The following is a 25579-nucleotide window of genomic DNA, read 5'->3' on the forward strand; positions in this document are numbered from 1 at the left end:
GGTACAAAATCAACATATGATTTTCAAATGTCAAATACAGAAAAGTTTTGTTTGTAGTGGCTAGGACAGTTACACCCTGTTTTATGTGCACTGCATTATCCTGTTATTTTCATCCAACAACCAGTCCAAATGCATGTGCTCCAGGAAACAGGGTTTTAATAAGGAAAAAAAAAAGTATTGTAAATCTGGGAAAAGGGAATGCATATCTGGGGAAGCTTGGGCTGGAAAGTGGTGCCTCCTACCTGAAACTATTTGCCACACAGTCACACCTGACACCCAGCGCTCCCACTACAATCCTTCCTCATTTAAAACAGTTTGCTCTGTCTGTCTAAGAATTAGTAGATCTATACAAAACAGAATGAGGTGTGAATGAATGGATGTTCAGCACCAGCCACTGGTCACATTGTGGTACTGCAACAACTACAACATATTTGTGATTAATGTCAGTATAATTATCATTATTATAATTTTATCAATATCAATATATTCCTTACTAATGTGTTTATTACAAATAACATAATTATTGATGAAAAACTAAATGAACAGTTTCCTGGTCTGGAGATCAAGTTGTCCTAACTGCCTTGATGCTCATGTGGAATCATGAATGTTTGTTGCCCTCCAGTGGACACACAGGGGAACTACAAAAGGTGAAAAAAGTAAGACATGATAACAGTAAGACTTCAAATATATATATTTATATATATATATATATATACTGAAAATGTATCCAGTCCCAAACCTTTATTAAAAATACAGTAGGATTTTCTTCAGACAATGACATTACACAATAACTTAATGAACAAATGTGTAAAAAGGCAGCAACAGTTTCAAGTTAATATTTCCTTCTGTCTTTTGTGAACAGTTTCTTCACGTTTCTCACATTTTAAGGTATTCCACAGAAACATATACGACAGTGAACATCAGTGCAATGGCTTGTCATCTATATTTAGTTAATGTAGCCTTCTCTTGGTAAGTTGGTGCAATTCTAATGTACCATTGTTTTTATCTGAACAGTGCTAGCATAGATACAAAATATTCTGTCAACTGAAGCTGCCAGAGGTGTTTTATTGTCTGCAAACATTAGAAGACCTGCTCCTCAACAGATTCATTCATTTACTGAACAGTAACTGATACAGAACTGTGATTGTCCTTCATATCAAGGCTCAACTCTAAAAAGTAAATTAAATTAATCATAAATCAATCACAAAAGAAAATGAATTATACAGTATGGAAAAAATAACCCAAACAAGGAAATAATGATACAAACAGGAAATGCAGCTCTTTGAACTCAAAGGGGAAGAAATTTGTAATGCACTCATTGGGGACTATTTTTTGTGAGTATTTGTACAGCAGGACAGTGTATGTGTGATTGAGTCAAAATAAACTAGTGTGGCTCATTGATGTGCAACCTATGTTATATATTATGTTGAGTTGTGTACTTCCATTATCCCAAATGTTTCCAACAATATTCAAACTCAGTCATTTTAGTCAGGAAACGATGCATTTCACCGGTTTCACACTTTAGCAGTGTCAATTCAATTATATGTGTCTTTAAACACCTTTGCAGCAGCGTCCTTGTAGCTCCCCTGGTAGAGCTGGGGTTTGAGTCCAACCTGTGGCTGTTTGCTGCATGTCATCTCCTCTCTTTCTCTCCCCCTTTCCTGTCTATCCTGAGCTGTCCTGTCAATAAAGGCAAATATCCTTAAAACATATATTTATTTAAAAGACGTTAAAAAAGATGTCTGCATATTCCTGTTACAACTTGGCTTCTTGTTCTAGCACACACACACACACACAATCCTCTGGTAGAAGTCCACTCTCCATGAGCACAGTATTGACAGTCGATGTGAGCTGGGCACTGTAGCTCAGCAGTCGGCCATCATAAATCAGCTGGTCTGGTGTCAGATTGGGTTGTTTTGGAGCTCTGCACAGACAGAAAGAGGAAAGAGATGTGATGCACAAACGTAGCTGTTTGGAAAGAGTTGGAGAGTAACTGTTGGTTTTAGTAAATTTGAGGCGACACTCAGCTGTATTGAATACTACACGCCACTTTAATCCAAGATCACAAATCTAAAAGAGAACTGATTTAAACTGTTTTTATCAGATTGTAATAAAGTATAATCTGTAGTTTTCAGTTTAGTGGTGAATGCAACAGAATGTTTGGTTCAGTCGGAGGATTTTTCTTCCTGAAGTGGATAAAAAAGGAAACTCAACTTTATTCTCTATTCATATACTGCAATTCTGTGTAATCCTATGGTTTAGTTTCTGCTGATGGTGACAACCAGTGATTAACCTGTGTTAGCTTTCTCAGATGAATAAGTATATAGTACAGAGAATATTATCTGTCATAATATTTGATCCAAGAGGAAACTGAAAGAAGGGTGGCACAATTACAAATCTATCTGCTGCAACTTCAGCACCACGGACAGCGGCATGGATTTATCAACACACAGCACAGTTGTGGTCAAAATCCACTGGGTGCGTTTGCAACACTTTCTGGCTGCACTGTGGCCGGCAGAGCGGATTGCTCCCATTCTATACAGTGTTCATGGAGAATACACTGGTCTACTTTTGATGGATGCCACTACCCAGTTGCGTAAAGCAGCATAGAGCAGATCACATTGGCAGAAAGTCAGGCACAGAAACAACATAGAGAATCCGGTCAATTTTCAAAATAAATTGACTTTCACACAACATCAACATAACCTCAAGACCTGTGGCACCAGACCAGAATTCAGTCTTGGTAGAAGCACTAATATCAAGAAAAGAAAAGACAAAATACACAAGTCAACAACATTGGGCAGGCAAGATGCTCTGCTTCTGAAACACTCTCGTGGGATATGATGACGTGCAGATTCACGGTGTCACAAAGCCAAGCCCGGTGGAATTTTATTGTTAGGCTACTGATATTTCTGAGCCATGGTCGTGGCCATACTTGCACAAACCTCCATCAGATAAAGGACCAAAGGAAGGCAGGATTTCTGTCATTTAGCTAACATGATAGCATCCCTCCTCATATTGCCTACTGGTAGTATAAGGGACATTATATTGTTAACTATTAACTCAAAAGATTGGCACTCTTGTTTCAATGATTTCCTGTAAGAAATTAAGCGTTTTAGTAGAGCGGGTCGTCCTGAACTATCCTTGAGCAAGATACTGAACCCCAAATTACCCCAGATGCTGTGTGATCGGTGTGAATGTGAATGAGTTAGTGTCTGTTCGATGGGCTTTGCCATCACTGTGTGAATGTGTGTGAAAAGGCGAATGTGGCATCTAGTTGCGCTACAAGTACAGTCCATTTACCATATTCACAATGTTTAAGGAATCCGATTACTGCAGAAAGTTAAAATTCATGTTTGACAAAAACTTCCCTTCCTCTGTTTATTTGATACAAAAAAATCATGTGTTCACTTAATAATGACTGCATCTAAAAGTTTATTTATTAATGTATAACTAGTAGGCTGCATCTCTCTGGTTACTTGTTATGGTGGTGTAAATCCTATTTTGCATTTTCTCTTCCTGTTATTTGCAGGGTCCCTAATTAAAGGCATATGCAGTAATGAGAGAAGCACACTGTGAAAACACTAGCTAAATGACTCGAAAGTGGTGGGTCTATTTGATAAACACATTTTAGGGAGAAGATAAGTTTTATCGATTGTCTTTCTTGCAGCAACCTGAACAAATGATGTGGAGGAGTTCTGATTAGTGAGTACACAAGCATCAGTCTACCTGGTGTGGTACATCCGTGCTATATTCCTGTCAACCCAGGAGCAGCCGTTCAGTGAGTGCAGCAGCCCGTGGACGGTTGGGATGAACACAGCTCGGGGGTTGACAATTATCTTGAAGTTGCTGTAATGAGTCTCTTTAATGATGGGTTCCTGGTACAGGTGAGCCAGAATGTTCACCCCGGATACATTCTGCCAGCCGGGGCAGCAGCGGCTCTGCGGGGGCAGAGTTTCGGAGGTGGGAGGAGGCAGAGTGATGGTGTTGGGGAACACGTTATTCTCAAACATGTAACACTTGTCAGCCCCATATTTCTTTTCCAGCAGAGGCAACAGCTCCGACCAACTGGTAAGAGAATAATTTAAAACAAAAAAAATACATTGGTAAAAAAACACAATAAGAAGTGCACAGGCACAACAGACAAGACATATTCCTAACACTAAAATGTCATTCAATTTCACACCAGACAAGACATTTACTGATGCTAAAAAGATTTTAAAAAAAAGATAGACAATAAAATATACAATATATATATATATGATATATAAAGTATCAATAACTGCTGTTTAAATATTATAAATTATCCTAAGGTAATTCACAAAGATATACTGGGTCTCAAGTAGTGATAAAATATATGAACCATTTTAAACACACCCTGGTACTAATTGTGTACAAACGGGTAATAAATACACTGATCTGAAACTGTATTTCCTACTGTCAGTGTACTGTAACAACTTGATAAGGAACTTAATCTGATACCAGGCATTTGCCTCATTTCATAAAGATAGTGCTACCTGTTGACTGACTGGGGCAGTATGAGCTCATCTATATCCTGCAGGGCCACATATCTGGACTGGTACATGTATCTGTAAATAAAGTCACTGAGAGCAGGAATCTGGCCGAAGTAGTGGAGGTCACCTGGACCGTGTTCAGGCAGCCAGCCTCGAGATACATTCAGAAATCTGGACATAGACCAAGGAATCACCTCTACTAAACCTGAGGAGACATTGGAAAAAATCGATTATAATAAGTAATAAAATAGTAATTATATGGCGGTTTTAATTGTTAGTGGGGGAGTCCGCCATTCATGTGCAAGAATTAAATTGCCTGTAATTAGAATTAAATTGTTTGTTACTGGATAGCATAGTTCTGTCAGGGAATACATTGTTTCCTAAGTCATGTTGATATTGGGATCAGTGTCTTTCCAAGGGTAAAGAAGCGAACTTCGAAATTCGGGAAAGAATACTTTTTTCCCCATGAATTTACTCAAGGAGAGCAGATGGGAGGAAGTCAATGCAGGGGAAAGGTCTGTACACACTGTTCAAAATGGATGGATGGAGAAAATACCACTACTCATAGTACCCTATTACCCCTCTATAACACTACGTTCTCTGAATGCTGGGCTACTTGTGGTTCCTATAGTCTCTAAAAGTAGAACAGGAGCCAGAGCCTTCAGTTACCAAGCTCCTCTCCTGTGGAACCAGCTTCCAGTTGTGGTTCTGGAGGCAGACACCCTCACCACATTCAAGAGTAGGCTTAAGACATTCCTCTTTGATAAAGCTTATAGTTAGGGCTGGATCAGGTGAGTCCTGAACCATCCCTTAGTTATGCTGCTATAGGCCTAGACTATGGGGGGATTTCCCATGATGCACTGAGCTCCTCTCTTCCACCCCCTTTCTGCACTCATTCATGTTCCATTAATGCATGTTACTAACTTCACTTCTTCCCCAGAGTTCTTGTGCTTTCTCGTCTCGCAGGTTCTCATGGATCCTGGTGGAGCCTCCTGCCATGGTCCTGCTAGATTGCTAGATTGCTCTCTCTCTCTCTCTCTCTCTCTCTCTCTCTCTCTCTCTCTCTCTCTCTCTCTCTCTCTCTCTCTCTCTCTCTCTCTCTCTCTCTCTCTCTCTCTCTCTCTCTCTCTCTCTCTCTCTCTCTCTCTCTCTCTCACCCCAACTGGTCGAGACAGACGACCACACACCTAGAGCAAGAGGATCTGTCCTAGGTTTCTGCTGCCGTCGCCAAGGTCTTGCTCATGGTGGTACTGTTGGGTCTCTGTAAATCATGATATAAAGAGTTCGGTCTAGACCTGCTCTATTTGAAAAGTGTCCTGAGATAACTTCTGTTATGAATTGGTGCTATACAAATAAAACTGAATTGAACTGAATTGAATTACTGTGGCTGCTAGTGCAATCACACACACAGAATATTCCACCTCCACCATACTCCACCTTTTTGTGTGTAGTAGTCCAGTACGTGCTTTATTTCAGGGCTGTTGCTGGTCTTATAGATGACAACTCTGTTCACCCCCAGTAACTGCAGCATTTCCAAACCCTGGACCAGCTACAATACAACACAAGTGTTTAGTTGACACACTCCAGGGGCATGTAAGCACTAAAATGCCTGACAGTCAAAAAAGTCTGTGTCTCTCCATTATTAAGGGCAAACAGTGGTAAGAAGCATTAGAGAAAATATTCTCTGGGTTAACTGTAATGTAAAGTGTGATGGAAAGGTGCTAGGAATAGCAGGAAACAATGACAGCTTGCCTGGTCACACAAGTTCTCATATTACAAATAAACAGTAAACGGAAATATGTTTCTGAAAAGATTTCAGGAGAGAAATAAGCAATGCAGTGACAGAATCTTGATTCATATTTGATCAGCACTACCTGTTTGATCTGAGGTTAGTGCATTGTGCTGGATGAATTCACTGAGAATGATTGGTCAGTCACAAGGTTAACCATGCCCTAAATCATACCCGACTTTATTCTATTTTACTCTAAATGGGACCATAATTTACTAAATGAACAGCATGCTGTATGGAAGAAGACTTGAAACTAGAGCCTGAGACCATAAACTCATTAGGAAACTGTTTACTAAGCACTAAATCAAGTGAGAAGTAGGCTCATTTCTCCATAAGACTCAATATTATGGAGCCGATGGAGCTGCCACCTGTTGGCCGTTAGAAAGAATGCATGTTTAAGACACTTTGTGTTGGCTTCACTTCAAAGAATTGGAAGCTCTGTCCAGTATTTATAAACTGTGAATGTGTGTGAGATGTTACCTGCAGCACGTTGGTGAAATCAAACATGGTGGAGAGGCAGACGGTGAAATTGTAAGGAAAGGAGTCATTTATGGCCTTCTGGTTATTCACTTCCAAAAACTCTTTGTCAGGTTTATCTAAGTGACCACAGAAAAGAACCACAGATACATTTTGACAATCACATTTCTGCACTGTACTCTTGAAGAACAAGTTTAAAGTTTAAAAAAACACCTGAATAAGGTCATCACCAGCAAAGATATCAAATGTCTGTTGACGTCTATGGATCAAACACTACAGAGAGTGAAATTTACTTAAAACATTGGGTGACTACCTTCAGAGTCTGCTGCAGCAGAGGTCACGGTGATATAAGATGGAGTCTCACAGCCTGAGGGGAGAGGACACATGATGTCTGCTGTCCCATATGCAAAACCAAAGTGATCAGCGTGGATGTTGCTGACACCTTCAGAGATGTACAGTTGGTCATGACAACAGAGGAGGCAGCGATAGGCTACTGTCTCACTCCTCAGCACCACTGCAATAACACGAACCTGACACCAGAAGACAAAATTAAGGATGTTATTACAAGGTTAAGGGGAGTAGGTAAACTTAAAATCTTTTTTTAAATAGTTGTTTTTCTTTTACCTATTTCATTGTTTTATTTTGTTACACTTTAAAGGTTACATACGAGTATGAGTATAATATATTATAGCAGAGTACAGCAACTGAAACTGCAGTTTTTATCTGTGAATTAAGGATTTATTTCGAACAAACCAGAGTGGGGCATTGTTGGAACTGTAGAAAGTCTGACAAAGATGTTTTTGGTGAGTTTTATTTTTTTTAAAAACAATCTTTAGAGAAAAACAAGCCTATTGCCAGACAAACACATCAATATTGGATGCTTCCTCAGAATCTGGGATTACGTTCAATGTCAGCGTTTTTGCTTTTTACAATATCTGCACATGAAAACTACTTGAGGTTAAGAAAAGATTGTGCTTATGGCAGATGAATCTTGGTAAAGTTAGGGTTAAAGCACTGTGTAACTTTATTATTTTTGAAAAGTATCGGATTTGGATCAGCAGATACTCAATATTAATCAGATTGGGGGCCAACAAAAGTTGATTTGGAATATCCCTATTAATAATATCATTATTGTTATTATTACATGAATTAAGTAGAAAGCACAGATCTATGCCCTGCATCTTCAGTATCAGTAGTATTATTGTCAAATGAACTATATTAACCTTCTCTGGAAGACGATTAGTCAAATTATTGTACTAGTGAAATAAAGTTTATATTGAAAATATGATTATTGTAACTATTATATTAATCAAATAAACGCTACAGACCTCTGACCTGCACACAGCACTGACTTCTGTCAACTATAATTCTTGGTTAAGGTTAAAAAATTATCATAGTTCATAAAGAGATTAATATTAATTGAAAGTCTGACAGGATTCAACCTCTGCTGCAAAAAGTCAGATGTGCAACACATTGCCACCATCTCAACTTCAGGTGGCTTACTTTTTGTCTTACTACATAAATGACTCACTACTTCCACTACAACATAGGGAAACTGCGGTGAAATACAGTGACTGCTGGGGTTTAGTGCCAATGGATCCATGGGGCTTCTGGATTTAGTGTGGTTTTGTAGGTGTAGAAGATAAGACTAAGAGGCTACAGTCATGCTAGCGGCTCTGTGAGTGTTTTGAGTTAAATGACAACATCAGCATGCTAACACGTTAAACAGGTATTAGTATTAGTATTATTTTTTATTTGTTGTTCAGTGTATTAGCATTCTAATTTCCTAATTAGCAATAACCACAAAATACAGTTGAGGCTGATGGGAATGCCATTAGTTCTGAAGGTATTTGGTCATCATGACGTAGCCTTATGTTGCATTCACTGAGCACAGGAACAGGGAGTGAAACTTGGCGGAGTTGGTGCCCTGCTTTTTTCACTGACCTCCTTTCTGCCTGTACGGTGCTCCTGATAAGCTGATATGAGCAGCGTTTTTGTCCTGTTGACTGCCACCTTTTGTCCCTGAGGAACTGCATGAGTGAAAAATGTTAGACCGAGTTGGTGCATAAGTGCTTAACATTAATGTCTGTCTTTCCACAAAAGATACTAAGTTGCCTATTTCTCTGCAAATCAGATGGGGCAAGACACATGAACAGTCAGACAATCAGACAGGTAGGAAACACACTTCTTATATCTCAGAAATGAACTTGGTGAAAACATTATCGCAGAGAGACAGAAAGGAAGAAAAATAATTTCCTGTTATAAATCCATCCACCCTGCCAGTTGCAGTTGTGTGACTACTTCTTTTTTTTTTGAAAGAAGGGAGTATAACCATGGAATGAAAAAATTTAAGTGCGTCTGATTTGACCACAGAGATCGGAGTAACGGCTGGCTTGGGAAAACAAAGTTTCGTTATCTCGAGATCTCGAGAAAATTAGCTCGTTATCATGGAAAAACGGAGTAAATAAAATGTATGAATATATGGCCCAGGGCTTCCGTACATTGTACATCCTACATTAAGATAAACATTGGAATAGACACATTAACACATAACATTCATTTCATTTTGAAATGTACTGATGGGTGTAATGTGAAAAAAGTAAATATATAGTAGGAAATGTAGATTCAATAAATGGAAATAGTGAAAGACAATAATAGCATTAAGGTGAATCAAGAATGATCACGAGGAGTTCAGGAACAGGAAATAGGATATTTAAATAATAAACAGCAGCTGAGAAGAACAGGAAGAGGAAATATTTCTTTGGGACAGATGTTGTTCTACATTTCTTAAAAAGCAGCGTTCAGAAAACAATTAGTTTACCTATTTGTCCTTGACCACATTGTTGAGGCACTGTGGGTTGCACAAAGATCTGAGGCTCACTGGTTGCTTTGTAGAACTTGATCTTGTCGACCCTGTCCATCCACAGCAAATCATTTAGCTGATGTCAACATTTTACTTGACAAGGAATTTTGAACTGAAGTTCCAAGAACAATTCAAAAGGTAAGAGAGCATTCAACTCAGCATATTTAGAAACAAAATCATAATCAATCATTTCTGCGAATTCAATACATGTTTACAGTGACAAAGATGTCTCGTGCCCGAAGTAACATTCTCTTGTCCAAAGCAGTAAATAGTGTGATATTTCATTGGTTTTCATGTGGTGTAGATGTAAAACAAACTTCCATAAAATCCGCAAAGATAATGCAAATCAATGTGTGTTTCCATCGTTTAAAAAAAAACGGCTGACATGTCTCGAGCCTGTGTGCAGCCAGCAGCCCTCGGCCTCCAATGGAGCAGCTTCTCCCATTGAAGTCAATTCACCGTGTCCAGCCTCCTGGGCATCCTTAGTTTAGGGTTGCACTCTCTTCCCCTCTACTACCCCCTCGGTATAGGCGGTGATGGCATTCCACTGTCTGTATATAATGTCAACCAATTTAATACTTGTACTTACATCTGCACTATATAAATACTGCTAATACTGTTCATACTGTACATATCCTAACTTAATTAACCCACACTATATAATTACACCATAATTTTACTTTTTGCAATTGCGACTGTTGCTGCTGCTTTACAAGCTGTATATACAGCTGGTAAAATAAGTATTGAACACGTCACCATTTTTCTCAGTAACTATATTTCTCAAGGTGCTATTGTCATGAAATTTTCACCAGATGTTGGTAACAACCCATGCAATCCACACATGCAAAGAAACCAGAATAAATAATTTCAGAAATTAAAGTTATATGTAATAAAATGGAATGACACAGGGAAAAAGTATTGAACACGCTTACTGAAATTTATTTAATACTTTGTATAAAAGCCTTTGTTGGTAATGACAGCTTCAAGACGCCTCTTGTATGGAGAAACTAGTCGCATGCATTGATCAGGTGTGATTTTGGCCCATGCTTCCGCACAAACAGTCTTCAAATCTTCAAGTTTCCATGGGACTCTTCTATGAACTCTCTCTTTCTCTCTTTAGTTCTTTCCATAGATTTTCTATTGGATTCAAGTCAGGTGATTGGCTGGGCCATTCTTGCAGCTTTATTTTCTTTCTCTGAAACCAATTGAGAGTTTCCTTGGCTGTGTGTTTGGGATCATTGTCTTGCTCAAATGTCCTCCCTCGTTTCATCTTCATCATCCTGGTAGATGGCAGCAGATTTTTTTCAAGAATGTCGCGGTACATTTTTCCATTCATCCTTCCTTCAATTATATGAAGTTTGCCAGTGTCGTATGCTGAAAAACAGCCCCACACCATGTTCCCACCTCCAAACTTCACTGTTGGTATGGTGTTTTTGGGTTGATGTGCAGTGCCATTTGACCTCCAAACATGCTGTGTATTATGGCATCCAAAGAGTTGAATTTTGGTCTCATCTGACCAGACTATATTCTCCCAGTATTTCACAGGCTTGTCTAAATGTTGTGCAGCAAACTTTAAATGCGCTTCAACATTCTTTTTCTTCAGCAATGGAGTCTTGCGCGGTGGGTGTGCATACAGGCCATGGCGGTTGAGTGCATTACTTATTGTTTTCTTTGAAACAATTGTACTGCTAATTCCAGGTCTTCCTGAAGCTCTCCACAAGTGGTCCTTGGCTCTTGGACAACTCTTCTGATAATTCTTATCACTCCTCTGTCAGAAATCTTGCAAGGAGCACCTAGTCATGGCCAGTTTATGGTGAAATTATGTTCTTTCCACTTCTGGATTATGGCCCCAACAGTGCTCAGTGGAACATTCAGAAGTTTAGAAATCCTTCTGTAACCAATGCCATCAGTATGTTTTGCAACAATAAGGTTTGCGAAGGTCTTGAGAGAGCACTTTGGTTTTACCCATCAGGAGATGTTTCTTGTGTGACACCTTGGTGATGATACACCTTTTTATATGCCATCAGTTGGGACTGAATCAGCTGATATTAATTTGCACTGACAAGTGGCAGGATTGTTCTCTAATAACTGATAGATTTCAGCTGGTGTCATGGCTTTCCATGCCTTTTTGCGTCTCCTTTTCGCCATGTGTTCAATACTTTTTCCCTGCGTCATTTCACATTATTACACATAACTTCATTTATGGACATCTATGGTTTGATTTTGCATGTGTGGACTGCATGGGTTGTTACCGACATCTGGTGAAAATTTCATGTCAATAGCATCTTTAGAAATATATTTACTGAGAATAATGGTGACATGTTCAATACTTATTTTACCTGCTGTATATACAGCTTGTATTCTATTCACTTCACTCCATTCATTCTGTTAATGCTGTCCATACTGTATATATCTTGCTAGCATATTCATATATATATCTATACTTTTCTTTATATCCCTGTACATATGTACATTACTCTGCACTTTACAAGTACAAAGACAACGAAATGCAGTTAGGCATCTGACCAGAAGTGCAAAAAGCAGTACTTTGTGCAATGACAATAAAGTTGAATCTAATCTAATCTAAACTTGCCACCCTGACCTCATCCACAGGCTCACCAACCTGAACATCAGGCCCACCTGGGCACAAACGTTCAAACTGTTACTCCTTCAGTCTGACAACCTGCTCCACTCAGTCTCAGCTCCAGTGGTCTCCTCTCCCTCTCTCCTACCACAGCCACCTGTTACTGTTGCTGTGTCTTCCCCCACACAAGCTTCTCATTAATTAATGAGTCAACTTACCTGCACTCAGTTAGATCTCTAATGATTGGCCAGAAACTGAGATCAAAGCTTCCGATTTACAAATGAAACCCCAATCAACCTTAGATTTTAATTGTTGGAGACTCTATCATCTGATTCATAAAGCTACCTGGTGCAATTACATACATACGTCTTTCTGGGGGGAAGACATGATTTTATTGAACTGACTCAAGCTCTTGTTGACATCCATTCCTCTGTCAACACTGTGATAGTGCACGCTGGCACAAATGACGTCATGACGAACTTGAGCCTCTGACCTAAGCCTGGGGAGGAGTTGTGTCCTGTCTGGTCACTCCCACTTTGACCAGGAGCTCTGAGCATTTTAGCCGTCTTTTTGGTCTACACATATGGAAGAAAAATGTTACTACTGCCACTGGAATTGGTTTTATTAGTCATTTTGACTCCCTTTGGTTGCATCCAGACAGGGAAGGAACAGGAATACTGATCGGGAATCAACTTCATTGCTTTTAGCCTGAATTGATGGTTTCCCAAGCATTACCATGCCAAGCATGTCAGCTCTATATCCCATAGCCCTGTCGGATTTTATAGACATTTTGCAGTCTTTAATTTCACTCAGGCATTGGAGGGCCCCACACGTGTAAAGGGATACACCCTAGATATTGCCCTGTCCCCCGGTTTTACTCTTGATAACATTGATATTTGTGATACTAGTTTATATGTGTCAGAGCACAAAGCCATTATTGTGTCATAGCACTGAATCTGCTCCTATCAAAGTAAGTAACAACCTTCTACTTACAGCTGACGGCTATGATTGTTCTGCATGTGGGTTGGCATCAGGGACACTGCCCTAAAATGTTTTTTATCATATTTATGTAGCAGATCTTTCTCAGTGGTCATGGGTAACGCCTCCTCTTCTGGTGGACATGTGTCCCCATATAATCATTTGAATGTATTAAAACTGGTCAAAAGACGATCATCGATCAACTGACAAATTTTGGTTCCACTAAAGACCATCATCACATCTAATGAAAATTAATGAATAACATCAGAATTAATGCCTGTTCTCTGTTTAAAACCAAATTTACATTGTAGTGAATTGAACTGCTCTGCATATTAAAACCTGTACTGTCAACAGTTTCTACGGTAGGTCAGAATAGTAATTTCACCCACTTGTAGGTATAGAGCAGCATGAGAGAGAGGATGGTGATGACAGTACTGCAGTACATAAACTGTCTGAAAGTCTTTAGCTGAAACGGCTGCTGATGATTGCTGCACATGGCACACATGTTGCCTCAGTTCCACTCCTTTCTGCTCGCACACGTCTACGGAGAAACCTGGACAAGCAGAAGAAATGAGTGATTCGTAACATTTCCCTCAGATGTTTCAGCTGCTGCTGCTCACACACCCTCAGTAAGTGCATGTATCCTTTCTAAAATCATAAACCCTGTAAGAACTGCAGTGGACTGCAGTGTTCATTTTATCAAACAATAGGAAGGTGAAGGACAGAACAAACCAACAAATACAGTGCATAGCAAAACAGCAGTCAGTGCCTACCAAATTTAACCATATATGACTAGTAAACAACCCACCCATGCATAGGGTTAGGGTAGGTAGCATGGTGATAATGGTGATTCAGTATTGTCAATTCACTTTGAAAATGTGTTGCTACAGATTCACTCTTACATGTTCTAGACACCTCTAAAGTTCATTGAAAAATTGTAGAATCCAAAGTATTAATTTCAGCTAGAGATTTTGTTGTTTTTGTGAAGTCACACCAATGACACGATGTAGACAAGAAACAAATGCAATAAAAATGTAAATAATAAAAATAAATCTGACTAAAGTCAGAGAGACAAAAAACACCTAAGGCCACAAAGGGAATATTTTTTGATAGGAAGTGGTGCACGCCACAGTTTCCCCTGCTTCACTCTAGTAAATGATGGTGATGGTGCAACAAGTCCTTTATGGATAGAACATTTCACTCAGTGTCAGATTAACATTATCTTAAATTCAATTCTATTGAAAGAACACACAGTCAACATTATGCACATATGGTGCACTATTGATACCATTACACAGGAATGGTGTTTAGTCTCTGTTTCGAGTATAGTGTGGTTCTCTGCCCTGTTCTGTGTGCCCTGTTCCAGGTACTGCCCTTCCCTCCGACTGGTCAGGCACCTGCAATAGTTCATCAATCAGTCCAAACGGCCTTAAAACAAGGACAACAGAAGCAGACGAGGCCAGTGGACCAAACCGCAAAACAGTGTGTGTTATTCCAGTACTCTCTCAGTGGAGGAAGGGTGACATTAATGTTTGTTTGCTTAATTCATGTTTATTGTTAAAATAGAGTTATTTTCACTTTCTATTTTAAGGAAGTAGATTTTTGTTGGAAATTTGAACTTTTCATTTGCGATTAAGACGTTTAATAAATAGTTTGGTTGGTACATATAATTCTGTTTTTCCATCTTTCTTTTATCCTGGGTTATTTATTAATTGTCTCACCCCTGGATTTTACATCTGAGGTTGTAACAGTCTCCCTTAAATAGTTTAAGAGAGATTAGGAACTCAACCTTAAGCAAATTTATAGGTTGACTATAGCATACTGCTACAGTGACGTTTAGGCTTCAGTATTTAAATAAAGATATGTGGACAACCCTGTGTACATATGAAGATATTTAAAGTTGCGTTGTTGTTTCCTTCTGTTGCCAGGACAACCTCACCGGCACAGTCCTGATAAAGAGATTACTGTTAAACTCTCAATAAATAGAGCAATAAAAGTCCCACGGGTTCATTCTGAACTTCTGCCTTTAGCCTTTGTGCACCAGTCGCATGGAATTATCTACAACCCATTCCCAAGATTGACTCTCTAAATTTAAGACGATGATCTCAAATCCTTTCACCATTTGTTTGAACAAAATTGTTTTTAGCATATTTCTCTGTTTCTTAACATTATTGTTAATGAGGGAAACCTCAATGACTCTTGAGAAACATTTTTAGAATTGAATTTAAATCAATTAAAATCAGGCTGCCTCGCATGAAAACTTCAACAAACTAAGAGGGGGCTGAACTGTGGAAACTTAACTGTCACTGCAGTTTCTCCTAGTACAACACTACTGACTTATCTTTATCTATATAGATTGATGTCTATATGTCTAACCTTTTTTTAGCACGGTATCAGCACTAGTATTTGCTATCATGTATTAAGTTCGGTTAAGTATTTTTTTTATGGTAGGGAAAAGTCTGCTAAGAATCTGTTAATAAGTCACCATTGTGTTAAGGATGTTCACATGTGAGTTACAAGTGATACTGTTAGGACGTATCCAGGTGATCTTGAAGATACTGGATGGTATATACGGTAGATCATTCTGAAAGTCTGGGAGCGAACATTCATGCTGCGGTCTTCTCTCCATGCTGCAAGTAATAAAGGGACTTGATTCATCTTTGAACTGTGAATGTGATTTCTCCACCATGAATGAGGTACTGGACTACAACCTAGGGCATAACCATGCATGCAACACTGGAAGTAAAAAAGTACCAATTTGTTCCCAGTAATATATGATAGAAAATATGTCGAATAAGTCTGCCTTTTTTTGAGCATTTTCTCTTGTTATTTTCTATTTATTTTAATTGAATTTACATTTATTCAGGAAAACATTAAGTGTGTTACTTCCCTGACTTGGTTGTGCCACACTGTGTTGCCAGCTTGGTGATTTTCCGACTTTGTTTCTAAAAGGCCACTAGCAGCTATATATTTTCCCCCATTTGAAGCTATCCTATTCACGGAAAATCTATAAATCTAATGGTAGGTGTGTTAAATGTCAAGCAACCAAAACGCACAGACATATTCCTATTAATGTGAATTCAAATGGCAATATAGTCCTAAAAATGGATTTGTGGGAAATGTTCAACGCAACAATTCTCATAATACTTTTTATATTATATCTTTTTATAATGGCCATTATTACTTTTTAGAACAAATTTTCATCTGCGTTTCCCTGGATTGTGTTTGCTTTATTAGTAACACAAATAATGATGCTTTTTATCTGACAGCTATACATTTTGTCTGCATGGGTGTTTTTGTTCAGATCTGTTGGATTTTTACAAATGCCATTAGGAGCACTAGGAGAAGCCAGAGGCTCCTGATTGTGACTACCTAATGCAGCTTTAATGCATGATGATCTAAGTAACAGATGAATAGAGTTAATAAGGATATTTATTATTATATTATATACACAAAAGAGAGAAACACTTATCATATCACATATTGCTGCAGCATTTCCCCCTAGAATAGTTTTATTTTGACAGTGTGAAGGTTTTAAAAAGTGCTTTTATCAAATTACAGGCAGTCTAACAGTTAGCTGAATATATATTATATATATATATATAATATATATGAGACTTTTAGTTTCATTATGGGGGTGTAGCGGGCTGCACTGGGGGTCCTGTGACCTCAGTTTAATCTTTAAGCTTATTTCTCCCTGACATTTTACAGGACTATTAAAAAGTATTAGAGTTCCTGTGCGTTTTCTGTCACGTGCTGTACAGCTTTACAGTAAGCACACGAGCCTTTACAATAAATGTTAAAAAGTAAAAGCACTGTATAAAATATTCAGTTTATGTGGGAAACATCTTAACAATGGTCTGAAATATCCCTGGAGTAACTGTTAGTTGGAATCCTCAACATTGTGTTCCTCTCTGTTAGCACAGAAACTATTTAACTTTAGCTTCATATTTAACTGAACTTGGAAACACGACTTAAAGTATTAATTAACGCGGTAAGAATGAGACTTACCTGTGTCTTTTTTTTTTTTTTTTTTTTTTTTTTTTAATTATTTTTTTTTTTTTTTTTTTTATTTTTTTTTTTTTTTTTTTTTTTTTTTATTTTTTTTTTTTTAAAAAAAAAAAAAAAAATTTCTTTTTTTTTTTTTTTTTTTTTTTTAAAAAAAAAAATTTTCCTTTTTTTCCTCTTTTAGTGGCTTCGTTGCCCTGTGCTCTTCAAAATCAAAGTTCTTCCGTTTGATAATGTCAACAAAAATATTACTGTATTATAGACACTAGCAGACACAGAGGACCCCATCACCCACAGTCAAGACTGACACGGCTTCAAATAACAATAATAGTATTCTTAATCATTTGAAAATGAGAACTTATGAAGTTATGATGACTTCAGTGCAGTTGATGTTTAGCCACAAGGTGGCGCAGTTATTACATGACAGCTGAACATTGCGCATCTGTTGACCTTTATCCATTTACAGTAAACAAATTATTTTTTCTTGTTGAAAGATATTTTATATTGTTTTCATATTATTATTTACTGACGTGATTACAGAATGCGAGTGTGTGTTATATTGAAAGCGAGGCTGGGTGTGCCTATGAATATGGGCTACAGTGAGTTTTTTAAGGTGCTGTACAAGGAAATCATAATGTCTGCTCTGTACAGTGTCATATTGAATAGGCTACTGTAGCCAAATGGTTTTGCTCTTTGCTCATGGCAGTTGTGACAGTCATTTTAACATGTCAGCAGGCAAGCTTCACTCATTCCAGGATGCATTATGCTTTGTCCTATTGCCTACTTGGAACATGTTTTGAAATGGATCTATAGTAGCCTATAGAAATTTGCTCATAACAGGCCGGCTGGAATACAAAGCAAAGTCTCTCTCAAATGCACATTCATGGAAGTCTTGTATTGTCATCCCAGGACAAAACACAAATAATGCTGTAATGTAATAATATACATCTTTAAATGCACAATAATGAGTCATTCAGAGACTTATTAAATATTTTTATTATTTAATTACACAGAAACCACATGGCTAAGAACAGCAATGTGAGGGTTTCATACATGTTGGTTGGATCACTCTTCAGGAGGTGTCCTTACTCTACCAGTAGAGAATGCTTTCCTGAAATTAGTGAGTAAGTAGAGCATACTTTCCCTGGAAGTTGTTGAGGAATCTCTGTATTTCAAAAACTCATTCCTCGCGTGTTCGTTTAATGAAGCAATAGGAGAAGATTTAGTTTACTCAATAATCAGCTTTATTCTTAACACCAGTATATTGTACAAAAGTAACAGAGCTCTGGGTTCAACTACGATTAACCTGACATGCACAAGGTCTGCCAGTTCACGAAGTCTGAGCCACCTTGTCCCCAAGGATGGTGTTGATGGGGTTGCCACAACCTGGAACTCATTTAAAACAGAAAGCGGCCTCTTTTCTGACATTCAGTGACGTATTATCTCACCCTATTTTTTTACGACTGGAGGGAGTCCGACGTGTGTTCTATCATTTTTTTTTTTACGAGGTCCTGACGCTGACCCCGGAGGCTGTGTTCCCCGCTATCTCGCCCAAAGAATGTCATGTTATATCTGCAACTACCCACACTCTTCTCCCTTATACTGTGTCTGCTATTCATATTCATTAGTAAGTTTCAATTCTATAACACATCATACAAACCTCTAATATTCATTACTTTATTTCTGTTATTAGTATTCCCTTAACAGCCCTTTATCAATGTAAGCATAATCAATCTAAGCACAAGTAAACATATTTCTATTCTAGTTAATAATCATACAGGTAAATATATAGAGTATAAATCACAGAATATCGCAACAAAGTACAGACTAAAAAAGGGTTAGGGGAAAATCCTAGAGGAAACACTGCATATATTTTGGAGAGGGGGGTCGAGTATGTGTCGTGTAAGTGTAAACGGTGAGTAACTTTTATCTGAGGAGCACACATCATAATTGTGAAGGGTTTTTCAGTTGAGCTTCACTGACTGCACAGTGTGCAAATTTGTTTCATTTTTATTTTATTTGGCAGGGACACAGTATTTTTTGTACCAGATCATGGCTAGAGAAGCTTAGTTATTTTCATATGTAGTCCCTGGGTGTGCCATTCACAATAACACACCACCTGTACAGTGAGAAACAATTGTTGCCTGATGTGCTATTAAAAAAGTTGATTAAGAGTTGGGCCAAAGAGCATGATTTGTGACACCACAGTTTAGAAGCCAATCCTGGTCCAAGATTTAATGTTCAGAAGTGTGATGTGTAAACTTGAAGTGTGCAATACAAATGCCTACGATTGACTATAGTGAAGTACATAAGGATGCATCTTGTGTTCGGCAGGTAAACTTAAGTGAACAATGTTTGTTCAAACAATGACACTGATGAAATGGATTCCAGTTAAATTATCGTGTGGTTATTTGCTTTGCAGTGAATCGCACAATAGAAATACTTTTTTTAATAATACTTTTGAGTACATGTCAGAGCCTGTACTTTTTACTATATACCCTATACCGTTTGACTATAAGACTTCTACTATAAGAATCTCCTCTGTGCAACTATTCATGTAGTCAGTCAATGATCAAACTAGTAGCATGAATATGAATTACAGTCCAAGCGGGTTAGGCAAGGCAATTTTATTTGTATAGCCCGTTTTTACAAACAGTTTGTCTCAAAGGGCTTTACATAGCATGAGCATCATAACAACATCCTCTTCCCTTAAACCCTCACATCCACTGAGTAAAAACTCCCAGGAAAACCCTTTTAACAGGGGAAAAATTGCAGTTGGTGCAGAGGGATGGAGCTGTGGAGAATCTGTGGAATCACAGAGAGAGTGCGAGACGCCAAGGCCGAACTACAAGGTGCGAAAGGTGAGAGGTGGGGCTCTACTTAAATGTAGTTAGAGTGTCTGCCTCTCTGACCCATGAGAGAGCTGGTTCAACAGTAAAGGAGCCCAGTAACTGAAGGCTCTACTTCCCAGTCTGTTTTTAGAGATACTGCGAGTCACTAACGAACCTGCATTCTGGGAGCCAATAAAAACATTTAATAAGTCTCTGAATGACACATTATTGTGCATTTAAAGATGTATATTATTACATTACAGCATTATTTGTGTTTTGTCCTGGGATGACAATACAAGACTTCCATGAATGTGCATTTGAGAGAGACTTTGCTTTGTATTCCAGCCGGCCTGTTATGAGCAAATTTCTATAGGCTACTATAGATCCATTTCAAAACATGTTCCAAGTAGGCTATAGGACAAAGCATAATACATCCTGGAATGAGTGAAGCTTGCCTGCTGACATGTTAAAATGACTGTCACAACTGCCATGAGCAAAGAGTAATAACTGCGCCACCTTGTGGCTAAACATCAACTGCACTGAAGTCATCATAACTTCATAAGTTCTCATTTTCAAATGATTAAGAATACTATTATTGTTATTTGAAGCCGTGTCAGTCTTGACTGTGGGTGATGGGGTCCTCTGTGTCTGCTAGTGTCTATAATACAGTAATATTTTTGTTGACATTATCAAACGGAAGAACTTTGATTTTGAAGAGCACAGGGCAACGAAGCACACTAGCCAATCAGAGGACCCGCCCACCGACGGAAACAAGATATTGAGTGGTAAATTTGTTTTGTTAAGTAAGAACCAAAAAACGAATAAACGAGCTGAACTTTTGATTTTCGTTTTTTTGACAAAACGAAAAAATGGCTTGTTTTCTGGTTTCTGCTTGTGTCAATTATTGCCAGAAAACAGACTGATAAAACGTACCTTGCTCAAAAAAACAAACTGAGTTGATGTACTGCGAGTTGAGCTGCTCTCATTGCCTGGGTGGTTTCAACTTGTCCATAGCAGTAAACAATGATGGCTTACTTTCCAAAAATAGTTATGACATCAACCTGAACCAGACAGCTCTTCGGACCGACCGCAAAAAAAACCCCCAGTCTGTTGAAAATTAAAATATAATTTGCATTTATTAAAATATAAACAAATGTTTTCTTGCTGTATGATACAAGTTGTGCAGCTGAACCCACTGATGCATCAACAGGCTATCTTTCTCAACTATCTTATCAACCAGCTCACCCACCAATAACATAGCAAATTGACTGCTTAAATAAAGCAGTGAACACAGCAATGTTTCAAATATAGTGGAGAAATCAGCAAACATATGCCTATAAAGTCACAAGATAAAACATATTTCCTTTTGGGGACTTTAGGGGCTCCGTAGGTTTGTTATGAATGTGAGAAATTTAACTTGATACTCCTTGGAATTAATTCAATAACTGGAGGCAGGTCTAATCAGCTTAATCTGTTTTGACAGCTTTGGCTTCCAGCAGCAGTGAGCTTTCCCACTCACTCAAAGGGTCACATTCTGGATTTAGTTTGTTATTCTGGTCTCATTCCTTCCAACTGTATTGCAGATGAACTCCCTATAACTGATCATTTGCTTCTGTCGTTCAATGTCAAACTCACTCTCTCCTCAACAAAGCCCCCACGTGTCATCTCATTCTGTAACATTAAGAAAATTAATCCTGATGCACTTTCTTCTGGTATAAGCTGCCTCCTGAACACTCACAATTCATTCACCCCCGACAACTTGGCTTCCCACTACAACAACGGCCTCAACACCATTCTTAATTCTCTCGCTCCTCTTAAAACCAGGTCTGTCTCCTTCTCCACCTCTGCCCCTTGGTTCACTTCCGAACTACGGCAGATGAAAGCCAAAGGTCGACAGCTTGAGTGATTATACAAGAAAACTGGTCTTGTTGTTCACAAAGACATGCACAAAAATCACATTTTACAATATAAGGACTGCATTTCTCAAACCAAACTCAACTACTACTCCGGCATAATCTGTTCAAATGAAGGTAATTCGAAGTCACTGTTTTCTCTTCTCAACAATATTCTCAGACCCCCACCCCACCTGTACTCAACTGCTTTCTGCAACTCCCTGATGTCCTTTTTCAATCAGAAAATTCATCAGATCTACCTGCACCTAGGCCCAAGCTCCTCCCTCAGCACCTCCCCTGAACCCTGTTTGACGTCTCACTCATTCTCCTTCTTTCAGCTCCCCTCTGACTCAGATATCTCAGACCTCATCCTAAAGTCCAAGCCCTCCACCTGTCAGTTAGATCCCCTCCCCACAGTTCTGGTGAAAGCCTGCCTCCCCTCTCTGCTCCCCCTCATCCCTGCCATCATCCATTCCTCACTCTCCACTGGAATTGTTCCTGCACTCTTCAAAATTGCTGCCATCACTCCAATATTGAAAAAAACGTTGCTTCTCAAATTCATTGTCATCTAACCCTTAACAACCTGTACGAACAATTCCAGTCTGGTTTCCGCCCCCTCCATAGCACTGAATCTGCACTAATCAAAATCACAAACAACCTCCTCCTGGCAGCCGACTCTGGTTTATTCACTATTCTCATATAACATAACATCCATTTTCACTGCTACGCGGATGACACCCAGCTCTATCTCTCCAGCAAACCAAATCCCACTCTCCCACCTTCCTCCCTCACTGACTGCTTCACTGAACTCAAATCCAACTCCAACTTTCTTCAAACTAAACAGTGATAAAACTGAATTTCTTCTCATTGGCACTAAATCAACCCTTTCAAAAGCTGACAGTTTCTCCCTCACCATCGACCACTCCTCTGTTTCCCCCTCCCCTCGGGTTAAGAGTCTGGGTGTCATCCTTGACAGCACATTATCTTTCCAATCCCATATAAATAACATCACCTGGTCTGCATATTTCCACCTACGCAATATTCATCGGTTCTGCCCCTCCCTTTCTCCCCACTCCACTGCCATTCTTGTACACAGCCTCGTCACCTCCCGCATCGATTACTACAACTCCCTTCTCTTTGGTCTACCTCACAAATACCTCCATAAACTTCAACTGGTTCAGAACTCTGCAGCTTGGATCATCACCAGAACCCCCTCCATCCACCACATCACCCCTGTTCTGCAGCAACTCCACTGGCTCCCGTCAATTAAACCACTTTTGCAGTAAAATATTTTTATACAAGAAAGACCTGCTAAACCAGTTTGTGGTTCGTAGCCCACCCAACCTAATCTAATCTGCATTTCTGTAAACATGTTCGGCATTTGGATGTACAAATACACACAATATTCAAAAAATACATATCTACTAAGATCAGCACATTGGCCAAAATCTAGACTGACGACAATGTCAAGGTGGTGTAATGGATACCATTTGACAGGAAACTGACAACAGTTCATAAAGTAATCTGTACCAGGTTCAATGTCTCACCTTTATAACAAACAAAGCTAGCTAGTACATCAATTATTAAGCCTTCATATCTAACATCTGTGTGTAAATGTAAAAATCTATTTTCCATCTCAAAATATTAATTATTGTGATACTAACTGTTCTTTGCCTGGTTTCTTCTCTAAAACACTCCTAAAACCCAACACAGTCATTGTTCTTATGGAGTACAGGAAGTAGAAACGCTTTTTTATATGATTGCATAATATCAGAATTAAAATATGGTACAAGCAGGACAGTGGATAAGGGCAACTCAAATAGCACCAAAAACATCTGGTGTTTTCAATACATTATAACTTAAACCAAACTTAAAACTTAACTGTTTAACAAATTCAATCTGAGCTATTCCAATAAATTAACAATATCTAACAACATCCCATCTGAGGCTCTCTCCATTTATTTACTTTTTTATTTATTTGTTTATTCATTTATGTTTTTTCTTTTTAAGCTTACTAAAATCCAGCACTTTTGACAAAAAATGAAAAGGAAAAAACCCACTCAACAGCGGGGAAAAACACAACAAATCAGATTCAAATTTCTTTCCACTTTGGGAAAATAGTTCAATTCAAATAGCAGCACTTGCCAGCTATGGGATAAGTGAAGCAACCATACCCGCCTCACTATGCTGATAAGAGAAAAAAGGTTAACAAACATACTGTTCATCAATACACAACACTTAACTTACCAAATATTCCAAGGGGAAACCATGCACAATCCTCAGGGACACCAGGCACCTGTACTGTAGTGATAGAGTCTAAAGTTCTGTGTACTAATGGCCTCGGGTGACAAAAGTACGACAAAGATGAAGAGGTGTGTTCACCTGTATGCCTTTATAGATGGTAAGATTAGACTTGTTGATATAAGATCTCGAGGATAGGTAGTAGGATGGCATCTCTCAGGGTGAAGACAGTGTGGTGACATGCTGAGTGAGGTCATAATAGATCCTTTAATTTAAATGAATGTATATTGATTTAAATGCTTTCCTGCCCATAAGACTTGTTGCTCTATGTTCATCTCTCTGACAGTTGTTTAGTATGTCATGCCTGCTTTAGTTTATTTAGGTGTGGTTTAACTGGGTGTGTGTGATTCTGTGGAATCTTGGCAACATTAGCTGTTGCTGGGGGATGTGTGCTGCATGTATCAAGTGTGTGTTTTTAAAGTAGATTTTCCACATTCCTCTCTGGAAAGTTAAAAAATAGGTTAGCCTACTTCAGTCAGACTTATAAGGAGGTTTTATTTTAACTAGTTTAGTCCAGCATGATGGTCATTTTGTAAATTATGCTTAGAGTAAAATAGACAACCACACAAAACTCCGATCCAGCAGTCAAACTAGGCAGGCAACACTATTGGGGGATCTATCAGTTTTACCAATCAATGCAAGAGGTAATACTCACTTTATCAGACTAGCCCTGATCGCAGCTAATAAATGCATAGCCATTCACTGGAAAAATGAGGAGTCCCCTGTGGTTTCTTTGTGGCTTAAAGAGCTCTCATCATACTTAACATCAGAGAAGATCATGTTTAATCTTAAGAAAAAGCTGTCACTCTTTGATAAATGTTGGGGAGGATTTGTAACCTTTCTACATAATAGAATATCTCTTAACTGTTATTGTTATTGTTTGGAAAACTTTCAATAAATAAATTGTAAAAAAAAAAAAAAAAGATAGTGAAAGATTGTGGTTTTAATTAAATGTAAATATACAGAGATGTTGTATCACATGCAAATTTTTTAGGGGACTGTGTTGCCATGTTTTTAAAGTACTGTAGTGCAAACACTGCATTTATTCATATACATAGCCTTTCAGTGGTATACACCCTTGTGTTTGTGGAAGCACTTGTTCCTTGTGTTTATTCCTCGGTTTTTATCGCAGTGATTTTCTGTCACCTATGAAGAGAAGTGAAATTTCACCAAGCTAATGAGAAGCAGGGGAAAAGCTGGAGCCTAAGGCTAAACTCAAACTTGTGTTTGTATAATTTTTGGTTATTATTTGCAACAGCTATTTCTATTGGATATTATTTACTTGCAATCTGTGAGTTAATCAGCTATAAGTGGTGCACTTATAGACCACACAATGTATGGT

The 25579-nt window shown here is 38.5% G+C and overlaps 2 protein-coding genes across 2 annotated transcripts in view; both read right to left on the bottom strand.

The window, feature by feature from the left end:
• Nucleotides 1-14595, bottom strand: part of LOC127363140 (uncharacterized) — a 74340-nt gene extending 59745 nt beyond the window's left edge. The window contains exon 1 of the mRNA XM_051399663.1: nt 14494-14595. The gene's annotated coding sequence lies outside the window, so the exon portion shown is untranslated. The remainder of the gene's footprint in view (nt 1-14493) is intronic.
• Nucleotides 727-24513, bottom strand: LOC127363141 (uncharacterized). The gene is made up of 10 exons (XM_051399675.1): nt 24184-24513; nt 13595-13758; nt 9602-9693; nt 8725-8810; nt 7094-7310; nt 6784-6899; nt 5952-6063; nt 4518-4719; nt 3730-4068; nt 727-1924 (listed from the first exon to the last, which is right to left on the bottom strand). The coding sequence occupies exons 2-10, from the start codon at nt 13708-13710 to the stop codon at nt 1756-1758; spliced, it is 1449 nt and encodes a 482-aa protein (XP_051255635.1). The 5' UTR covers nt 13711-13758; nt 24184-24513; the 3' UTR covers nt 727-1755.
• Between the last annotated feature and the right edge of the window lie 1066 nt (nt 24514-25579).

Source organism: Dicentrarchus labrax, unplaced genomic scaffold (assembly GCF_905237075.1).
Source record: "Dicentrarchus labrax unplaced genomic scaffold, dlabrax2021, whole genome shotgun sequence".
In the NCBI taxonomy this organism is placed as follows: domain Eukaryota; kingdom Metazoa; phylum Chordata; class Actinopteri; family Moronidae; genus Dicentrarchus; species Dicentrarchus labrax.

Bases quoted from the DNA above. Each gene is read 5' to 3' on its own strand.
- LOC127363141 (XM_051399675.1), bottom strand. From the start codon at position 13,710: ATGTGTGCCATGTGCAGCAATCATCAGCAGCCGTTTCAGCTAAAGACT. The intron at 7,311-8,724 runs GTCAGTGAAAAA...TTCTGGTGTCAG, and splicing joins ACCGTACAGGCAGAAAGGAG to GTTCGTGTTATTGCAGTGGT. The intron at 6,064-6,783 runs GTAACATCTCAC...GTTGTATTGTAG, and splicing joins ATTTCACCAACGTGCTGCAG to CTGGTCCAGGGTTTGGAAAT.